Genomic DNA, 10333 nt, shown 5'->3' on the forward strand with positions numbered 1-10333 from the left:
GCAGTTAGTGTAAGTTCTATCCAGACTCTCCAGCAGTTAGTGATTCAATGAAATGGAGGGGTAAAAATTGAGGAGGGTAAAATTGTCATTCACTATAGGACAACTCTTGTAACATTGATCTCCACCTAACACCTAACACAATTGCTTGTTGGATATTTGAGGAACCAGTTTAACCTTGTGTTCCTAACCCTGTAATAAACAAACTTAGATCTACTACTAACAACTAACAGAATACAGCATCTCCCTTTGCTTTTGGCCTTTTAGTGGGGGACAATTATTGCAAACGTCAACAGGCTACAGTAGTTGCTTGTTCCTCATTAATATCCAATAAGCAAGTCCACCTCGAAGAAACCAATGACAACATGGGCCGGGGGAGCCATCCCGTATCCATGGCGACCAGCGGCTTCCTGGTGAGCATGAGGTCTGTGGCTGTCTGATCAGAGCTAATATCATTTCCCGGGCTGCAGGGTGCTCTTATGTTTATCTGGCCTGCCTGCCCCTCCTGCCACTGTGCTGGGCTGAGCTCTCTCTGTCAAAGGGAGGGGCATAATGCTCCCCTCAGTTTAACAGCATCAATTACTGTGTCATACAGCTCATACAGTAGACCACTGGACAGCTGCTTTTCACTAGGTGAAAGGGTGTCACTTTGTCATGCCTGGCTGGCTGACAAATATCTATCTTTTTGGTGTTTGAAAGAGGGAGAGTAAAAGAGTAAGCTGGAGAGGGAGAGTGAGTGAGTGAGTTCATCTTTGCAAAAAATTGGCACAAAATCTCCAATACAAATTACAGACCTATCCTGACTGAGGGATATTTAATGAGGGATTGTTGGGGTGTAACTGACAATATGAATAATGCATCATCCATTATTATTCCTCAGTCACTGACTGTACGGAGAGGAAAGGTGGTGCATATTTAACATGCAGACAGTGTTAGAGGACCAAATGACCTCTGGGACAGCGGAGGAGTGCGGGAGATGATTGATCATGACTAAGCATTGTGCCGGCTCTCTCTGTAAGTGTATCCATCCATCATGTGACCCACTAGCTGTGTCCCAAACAGCCCCTTATTTCCCGATGGGCTCTGGTCAAAAGTAGGTGTACTTGTCTCCACTATGCTAGTCCTCAGTCACCGGCACTGCAGCTCCACTATATCAGGCTTTTTTATGGATAAAAAAGAGGCTTAGGTGGTGGGCGTTTCAGGAAGTGTGGCAATGGGCGCTGTCTGCCTGTCGGTGACGCTGAATTTTAGAGAAAAGAAGCCCCCATCTTGGTGGTATAAAGAGATCTTTGAATGCCTATTTCCTCCAATCTCAAAATGTCTCTATGGAGCTGAAAGAAATTGTTTCAGTTTTAAAGCTAATTTCCTGCAATTCTGTGCATGTTGCCATGGCTAATGCTGTGTTATTTTGCTCAAACATAATAACAAAATCAATACTGGTTAAAAAAAATACTGCTTATACTATGTTTTTGGAATTTTCTATTTTCCCTGACTGTCCAGCTTTTATTTTGGTAATTGTCAGTTCTCAAATATTATATAATTTAAGAATATATAGGTCCATTATCTTTTCTACATGCACTACATGACTAAAAGTATGTGGACACCTGCTCGTCGTTCATCTCATTCCAAAATCATGGGCATTAATACGGCGTTGGTCCCCTCTTTGCAGCTATAACAGCCTCCACTCTTACATTTACATTACATTTAAGTCATTTAGCAGATGCTCTTATCCAGAGCGACTGAATGGCTTTCCACTAGATGTTGGAACATTGCTGCGGGGACTTGCTTCCACTCAGCCACAAGAGCATTAGTGACGTCGGGCACTGATTTTGAAGGATTAGGCCTGGCTTGCAGTCGGCATTCCAATTCATCCCAAAGGTGTTCGATGGGGTTGAGGTAAGGGCTCTGCACAGGCCAGTCAAGTTCTTCCACACCGATCTCAACAAACCATTTCTGTATGGACCTTGGATTGTGCACAAGGGCATTGTCATGCTAAAACAGGAAAGGGTCTTCCCCAAACTGTTGCCACAAAGTTGGAAGCACAGAATTGTCTAGAATGTCATTGTACGCTGTAGCGTTAAGATTTCCCTTCACTGGAACTAAGGGGTCTAGCCCAAACCATGAAAAACAGCCCCAGACCATTATTCCTCCTCCACCAAACTTTACAGTTGGCACTATGCATTGGGGCAGGTAGCGTTCTTCTGGTATCCACCAAACCCAGATTTGTCCTTCGGACTGCAAGACGGTGAAGCATGATTCATCACTCCAGAGAACGTGTTTCCACTGCTCCATAGTCCAATGGCGGTGAGCTTCACACCACTCCTGCCAACGCTTGGCATTGCGCATGGTGATCTTAGGCTTGTGTGCGGCTGCTCGGCCATGCGCTACGCGCTTCAGCACTCTGTGGTTCCGTTCTGTGACTGAGCAGTTGTTGCTCCTAAACGTTTCCACTTCACAAAAACAGCACTTACAGTTGACCGTGGCAGCTCTAAACTGACTTTTTGAAAAGGTGCCATCCTATGACGATGCAGCATTGTAAGTCACAGAGCTCTTCAGTAAGGCCATTCTATTACCAATGTTTGTCTATGGAGATTGCATGACTGTGTGCTCTATTTATACACCTGTCAGCAATGGGTGTGGCTGAAATAGCCAAATCCACTAATTTAAAGGGGTGTCCACATACCTTTGTATATATAGTGTACTTTATGTCTGGTTTTAAGTCGCTTAAGTTTACACTGAAAGCATTTGTACACTGTTTGGACCCAAGCATTTCAATGGCATAAAAATCCCTGTACACATACAACAGACAGCTCATGATAAGACAAGCAGTAAGGCATACTGCAGCTGATAGACTTCATGGATAGTCAATGAAGTGGAAATGATCTCTTCTAGATCACAAACCTTTTGTGTGATGCTGACTACCGGAAGAAACAAATGAGAGCACACTTCTCTCGTTGCAATTAACGTTAGTTTCCACTGCTATTAACAATTCAGCTAAAAGGCCTTCTTTCTATGGAATGACTAGAGTAGGTTAACAAGAATCTGTACACAAGTGTAAAACATAATTACTTAAATTCACCCGCCAGTGCGGCACATTTCCTCTCAAGTCCCTGCTTGCTATTACATTCAGTGTGGCAGCTTTGAAGCCCCACACCCCTCACACACTCCCAGTCAAGACGATGCTTCTGCAACTGCTGACAGCGCTATGCTGTGGTATCTGCATATCTATTATACTTGGCACTCATAAATAACCTGTAATGGAACTGTCATCTCACTAGTGCCATCACATATTAACTCTGCCTCAACGCCGACAGACTAGAACAGCACACAGGAGCTGCATTTGAATACAGTAAACTGTTTGACTACTGCAGATTGCGGCTGTCTTATCAAATGAACAGTGGATGCCATCAGTAACCGTGTGGTTAGGAGCCATTGTTGAGAATGTTTTTGGGTACTTACTGACTGACTTATTGACAGCAGTACACATTTTTGGAAGAAAGTGGATTGGAATTAAACACACACACACACTGAATCTAACATCCCCTCAGGGGTTAGCCCATAGGGTTGTAACTGATCTCCACCACATTGTTTTCAACAGGTAGCCAGCCTACTGCGTGTAGGGAGGCAGGTAGTTGCTAATTCAAATCCCAGAGCCAACAAAGTGTAAAAAAAAAATCAGTCGATCTGCCCTTGAGCGAGGCACTTAACCCTAAATGCTTCAGGGTCGCCGTCACTAATGGCTGATCCCTGGCCGTGACCCCGCTCACCGACGGTGTCTCAGGGGGAGTTGGGATAAGCAAAAAACACCTTTCTATTTCACACCTCACACTCGTACATGCCGTGAAACATGACAAATATAATCACCCCCTATTTGACCTTTGATCAGTGCCCTGACCAAAACATTCCCAGCAGCCAATATTACCCAGACAGCCAACTACACTCCATCCCTGTGGTCACACTGCTCCATTGAGCCGAGCTGAAGTACTCTGCCCCCAGGGAACCTTCAAGGCCTGCATTCATTCACACAGCCATAAATTCTCCCAGAGAGAGCACTGGACGTGCCTGCCTCACTCGCCGGCCAGCCCCATTCCCATCCTCTGGCCAACCAGCCTGCTTCCCATCCTCTGGCCAACCAGCCTCCTTCCCATCCTCTGACCAACCAGCCTCCTTCCCATCCTCTGACCAACCAGCCTCCTTCCCATCCTCTGACCAACCAGCCTCCTTCCCATCCTCTGGCCAACCAGCCTCCTTCCCATCCTCTGGCCAACCAGCCTCCTTCCCATCCTCTGGCCAACCAGCCTCCTTCCCATCCTCTGGCCAACCAGCCTCCTTCCCATCCTCTGGCCAACCAGCCTCCTTCCCATCCTCTGACCAACCAGCCTCCTTCACATCCTCTGGCCAACCAGCCTCCTTCCCATCCTCTGGCCAACCAGCCTCCTTCCCATCCTCTGACCAACCAGCCTCATTCCCATCCTCTGGCCAACCAGCCTCCTTCCCATCCTCTGGCCAACCAGCCTCCTTCCCATCCTCTGGCCAACCAGCCTCCTTCCCATCCTCTGACCAACCAGCCTCCTTCCCATCCTCTGACCAACCAGCCTCCTTCCCATCCTCTGGCCAACCAGCCTCCTTCCCATCCTCTGGCCAACCAGCCTCCTTCCCATCCTCTGGCCAACCAGCCTCCTTCCCATCCTCTGGCCAACCAGCCTCCTTCCCATCCTCTGGCCAACCAGCCTCCTTCCCATCCTCTGGCCAACCAGCCTCCTTCCCATCCTCTGACCAACCAGCCTCCTTCCCATCCTCTGACCAACCAGCCTCCTTCCCATCCTCTGGCCAACCAGCCTCCTTCCCATCCTCTGACCAACCAGCCTCCTTCCCATCCTCTGGCCAACCAGCCTCCTTCCCATCCTCTGGCCAACCAGCCTCCTTCCCATCCTCTGACCAACCAGCCTCCTTCCCATCCTCTGACCAACCAGCCTCCTTCCCATCCTCTGACCAACCAGCCTCCTTCCCATCCTCTGGCCAACCAGCCTCCTTCCCATCCTCTGGCCAACCAGCCTCCTTCCCATCCTCTGGCCAACCAGCCTCCTTCCCATCCTCTGGCCAACCAGCCTCCTTCCCATCCTCTGGCCAACCAGCCTCCTTCCCATCCTCTGACCAACCAGCCTCCTTCCCATCCTCTGGCTAACCAGCCTCCTTCCCATCCTCTGACCAACCAGCCTCCTTCCCATCCTCTGGCCAACCAGCCTGCTTCCCATCCTCTGGCCAACCAGCCTCCTTCCCATCCTCTGACCAACCAGCCTCCTTCCCATCCTCTGACCAACCAGCCTCCTTCCCATCCTCTGGCCAACCAGCCTCCTTCCCATCCTCTGGCCAACCAGCCTCCTTCCCATCCTCTGGCCAACCAGCCTCCTTCCCATCCTCTGGCCAACCAGCCTCCTTCCCATCCTCTGACCAACCAGCCTCCTTCCCATCCTCTGGCCAACCAGCCTGCTTCCAATCCTCTGACCAACCAGCCTCCTTCCCATCCTCTGACCAACCAGCCTCCTTCCCATCCTCTGGCCAACCAGCCTGCTTCCAATCCTCTGACCAACCAGCCTCCTTCCCATCCTCTGACCAACCAGCCTCCTTCCCATCCTCTGACCAACCAGCCTCCTTCCCATCCTCTGACCAACCAGCCTCCTTCCCATCCTCTGACCAACCAGCCTCCTTCCCATCCTCTGACCAACCAGCCTCCTTCCCATCCTCTGACCAACCAGCCTCCTTCCCATCCTCTGACCAACCAGCTTCCTTCCCATCCTCTGGCCAACCAGCCTCCTTCCCATCCTCTGGCCAACCAGCCTACATGAATGATCCTCATTAACCACCAAGCCTCCATTGGTCAGATATTGAGTGATGGCTATATAGGTGGAGTTGCCTGTTCCAGCACTTGTATACAATGGTGTCCCCCTTCGACATAGTTGTTACCAGCTTGAAAAAGTGTGTGTGAAAGACCTAGCTATCACTGTAATGTCTATGGAACTTGGATTATCAACCAAACAGTTAACCAGTGTTAGTTGGTCTGCGCACCCAAAGATGCCTGGGGGGGGGGCGGGGGGGGGGCATTATGGAAATGATAAGCTTCTCAATTTGCTTCCACTTAATTTGTTCCTAAAATGTAATATATATTGGATAAGACTTTCAAAGGAGGATAAAAATAAGAATGCGCCTCATTTTACACACACACACACACACACACACACACACACACACACACACACACACACACACACACACACACACACACACACACACACACACACACACACACTCTGCTCAGAGGCTCCTCTTGAATATGGAGTTTATTATTGGTACTGGCATTGTTGGATTGAAGCCATCAGAATTCAGCAGTAGAGAGAGAAGCAGTGCATAGGAGAAGAGGGGGGAGGGGAGCACAAACACAGCTAATGACTCACTATGGGTGTGTGTGGGTGTGCAATTGCGTAGCGTATGTTTGCCTATCGGTCTATATTGCCAAGCTAGGTTTCTTGGAGTAACATTGTGAACAGGGGGGGGGGGGGGGGCACTGGCGACTAGATCATAGTACAAAGGTTTGGACTTGGTAACACATACTCTAGATCAGAGACCTCTAACCCTGTTCCTGAAGAACTACCCCCCTGTAGGTTTATACCAGAGCCCTCCAAACCTGTTCCTGGACAGCAACCCTCCTGTAGGTTTTCATTTCAACAGGGTTGGAGGCCCTGGTGTAAACCTTTAGGAGGGTAGCTTTCCAGGAACAGAGTTGGAGAGCCCTGCTTTAGATGGTCTATCCTAAGGTTTCCCAAACCCAGTTCAAATCTACACAGGAGTTGCTTACCAAGAACACCGGGAATGTTTTTGTGGCCAAGTTAAAGTTGACTTAAAATCTATGGCGAGACTTGAAAATCGTTCTCTACCAATGAACAGCAACCGATTTGACAGAGCTTGAACCATTTTGAAAAGAATAATGGGAAAATGTTGCACAATCCAGGTGTGCAAAGCTCTTAGAGACTTACCCAGAAAGACTAGCAGCTGTAAGTCAGGGGTGTGAACACATAGAGTACCAGTCAAAAGTTTGGACACGCCTACTCATTTCAAAGGTTTTTATTTATTTTCACTATTTTCTACATGGTAGAATAATAGTGAAGACATCAAAACTATGAAATTACACATATGGAATCATGTGGTAACCAAAAAAGTGTTAAACAAATCAAAATATATTTTATATTTGAGATTCTTCAAAGTAGCCACCCTTTGCCTTGATGACAGCTTTGCACACTCTTGGCATTCTCTCAACCAGCTTCATGAGGTAGTCACCTGGACTGCATTTCAATTAACAGGTGTGCCTTGTTAATTTGTGGAATTTCTTTCCTTCTTAATGCGTTTGAGACATTCAGTTGTGTTGTGACAAAGTAGGGGTGGTATACAGAGCATAGCCCTACATTGTAAAAGACCAAGTCCATGTTATGGCAAGAACAGCTCAAATAAGCAGAGAGAACCGACAGTTCATCATTACTTTAAGACATGAAGGTCAGTCAATGCGGAAAATTCAATAACTTTGAAAGTTTCTTCAAGTGCAGTTGCAAAAACCATCAAGCGCTATGATGATACTGGCTCTGAGGACCGCCACAGGAAAGGAAGACCCTGAGTTACCTCCCATGTGAGTTAACAGGCCTCAGAAATTGCAGCCCGAGTTCAAGTAACAGACACATCTCAACATCAACTGTTCAGAAGAGATTGCGTGAATGAGACTTTCATAGTCGAATTGCTGCAAAGAAACCACTACTAAAGGACACCAATAAGGAGACTTGCTTGGGCCAAGAAACATGAGCAATGGAAATTTGACAGGTGGAAATTTGTCCTTTGGTCTGACGAGTCCAAATTTGAGATTTTTTATCCAACCGCCGTGTCTTTGTGAGACGCAGTGTAGGTGAACGGATGATCTCCGCATGTGTGGTTCCCACCGTGAAGCATGGAGGAGGTGGTGTGATGGTGCTTTGCTGGTGACACAGTCAGTGATTTATTTACAATTCAAGACACACTTAACCAGCATGGCTACCACAGCATTCTGCAGCGATACGCCATACCATCTGGTTTGCGCTTAGTGGGAGTATCATTTGTTTTTCAACAGGACAATGACCCAACACACCTCCAGGCTGTGTAAGGGCTATTTGACCAAGAAGGAGAGTGATGGTGCTGCATCAGATGACCTGGCCTCCACAATCACCTGACCTCAACCCAATTGAGATGGTTTGGGATGAGTTGGACCGCAGAGTGAAGGAAAAGCAGCCATTATCTAAAATATATTTTGATTTGTTTAACACTTTTTTTGGTCACTACATAATTCCATATGTGTTATTTCATAGTTTTGATGTCTTTACTATTATTCTACAAATGTAGAAAATATTCAAAAATAAAATATTCAAGAGTTTTACTTTATGAATAAGTAGGTGTCCAAACTTTTGACTGGTACTGTTTGTAAATTAGATATTTCTGTATATCATTTTCAATAAATTTGCAAAAATGTAAAGATATTTTTTCACTTTGTCATAATGGGGCATTGTGTATATTATGGATCCCCATTAGCCTCTTCCTGGGGTAAAGCAAAATTAAGGCAGTTGTACAATTTTAAAAACATTACAATACATTCATAACAGATTTCACAACACAGTAACTGTGTGCCCTCAGGCCCCTAATCCACTACCACATATCTACAACACAAAATCCATGTGTACGTGTGTATGTTATCGTGTGTGTTTATGCATGTGTCTATGTTTGTGTTGCTTCACAGTCCCTGCTTTCCATAAGGTGTATTTTTATATTTTAATTATTTAAAAAAAAAAGTTTACTGCTTGCATCAGTTACTTGATGTGGAATATAGTTCCATGTAGTCATGGGTGAGAAAAAATTATACATTTAATCAATTTTGAATTCAGGCTGTAACAACAAAATGTGGAGTAAGTTAAGGGGTGTGTATACTTCCTGAAAGTACTGTATACTCCAGGTTATTTTTAATCAACCTGTGAACAGTCAGATCGAGAAGCAGAGGATAAAGCAGATATTAATTGGTTTCTTAACCAGCAAGATATGACCCTCCCTCCTTGGAGGAAGACTTGCATTCTAGTTAACACTTAAGAACTGACTAAATTGGTGTCAGCTCACCATCTCAGGCCAGGGACCTAGAGGTTTAAGCCACTGCTATACAGTACTATAACTTAGCAACGGAAAGCATAATTCTAGTTTCTGTGCTGCCCGCCCCCCTTTGAGCTGTAATGAGGCATTACCCTGAAGGTAGCATACGTTCTCCCTGCTATGGCCTTCTAAATGTCCAGGCCTCCTCCAATGCTGCTGGGGCAGGGCTCATTAAGGAACCATTTAATAGACTAATTGGCAGAGTTCAGTGCACAGGGGCCAGTGAGGATCCAAGGAGACAACACAGGCACATTCGGACCCCTGGCTCGCCATGTCACCTGGATTCAAAATGAAGGACGATATAGTCTTGTCGTGTCACAGACAGCACCGCAATAGAAAACAACGTCCTGTGTCCTCTGACATTGATCGTTTTGACAGGGGGAACATTTTTAGATACAGCTGTACACAGGGGCGAGTGGGTGGTGTTTCCTGATGAGGCAGAGAGTAGTTTAGTCATAGGGAAACAAGTCGTCAACTCAGATCACTCATGGTCTGATGCAGACGAGTTATTTTATTTATTGTTTTTCCATCATCATGTCCCAGGATTATTCGTCCTCTCTCCGAGTACACCTCAACACGCTGTAGGCCTGATGTAACGTCTTATTTGAAGTGACGTGCTGCAGAAAAAGCAGAGCATGAATAAAATGAGGAGCGAATGAGTAAAAGGATGAATCAGTGGATTGGTGGTTGGGGTGGGAGGGTTAGGTTCTGTCACATGTGATGGATGCACAGGGAGGTGATGGGTGGGGGCAGCCTTGGCCGGCCGGAGGGCAGGAGAGCGAGGGGTGCGGGGCGATGGAGGATGACAGGCTGCTTTCTCCTCTCTTTTCTTAGATGCTGACCACCTCTTCACACTCATAACTACCTGGGGTCACCGTTCATTTGGCACAAACAGATGAACAAGTTTTGAAATGGTAAACAAAAAAGACCGATCTTTTGCGACAGATTTGGGTAGTGCTGTCCACAGTACTTCCTACGTTTCAAAAGCTTTTCTATCATTTGTGTGCCACTTGACCCCGATGTGTGGGCGTATCTGATGGGACAAGATTTTAAGCATTTGCATTATAATTCTTACCTTTATTTGACCTTCTTGTTCTACTTTGGACATTGTCACTGTACTGCTCCTACT

At 46.6% G+C, this 10333-nt stretch overlaps 1 protein-coding gene across 1 annotated transcript; it reads left to right on the forward strand.

Moving 5' to 3' along the window:
- The first annotated feature begins 389 nt into the window (after nucleotides 1-389).
- On the forward strand, nucleotides 390-5843 carry LOC129866577 (uncharacterized). The gene is made up of 2 exons (XM_055939327.1): nucleotides 390-410; nucleotides 4107-5843. Exons 1-2 carry the CDS (start codon nucleotides 390-392, stop codon nucleotides 5841-5843), a joined length of 1758 nt encoding a protein of 585 aa, XP_055795302.1.
- The last annotated feature ends 4490 nt before the right edge of the window (nucleotides 5844-10333 follow it).

This window comes from Salvelinus fontinalis, chromosome 12 (assembly GCF_029448725.1).
Source record: "Salvelinus fontinalis isolate EN_2023a chromosome 12, ASM2944872v1, whole genome shotgun sequence".
Taxonomy (NCBI): Eukaryota; Metazoa; Chordata; class Actinopteri; order Salmoniformes; family Salmonidae; genus Salvelinus; species Salvelinus fontinalis.

Excerpts from the sequence above, each read along its gene's own strand:
- LOC129866577 (XM_055939327.1), top strand. The coding sequence starts at position 390 with ATGGCGACCAGCGGCTTCCTG. Across the intron at positions 411-4,106 it reads TGGCGACCAGCGGCTTCCTG|CCTGCTTCCCATCCTCTGGC; the intron begins GTGAGCATGAGG and ends CTGGCCAACCAG.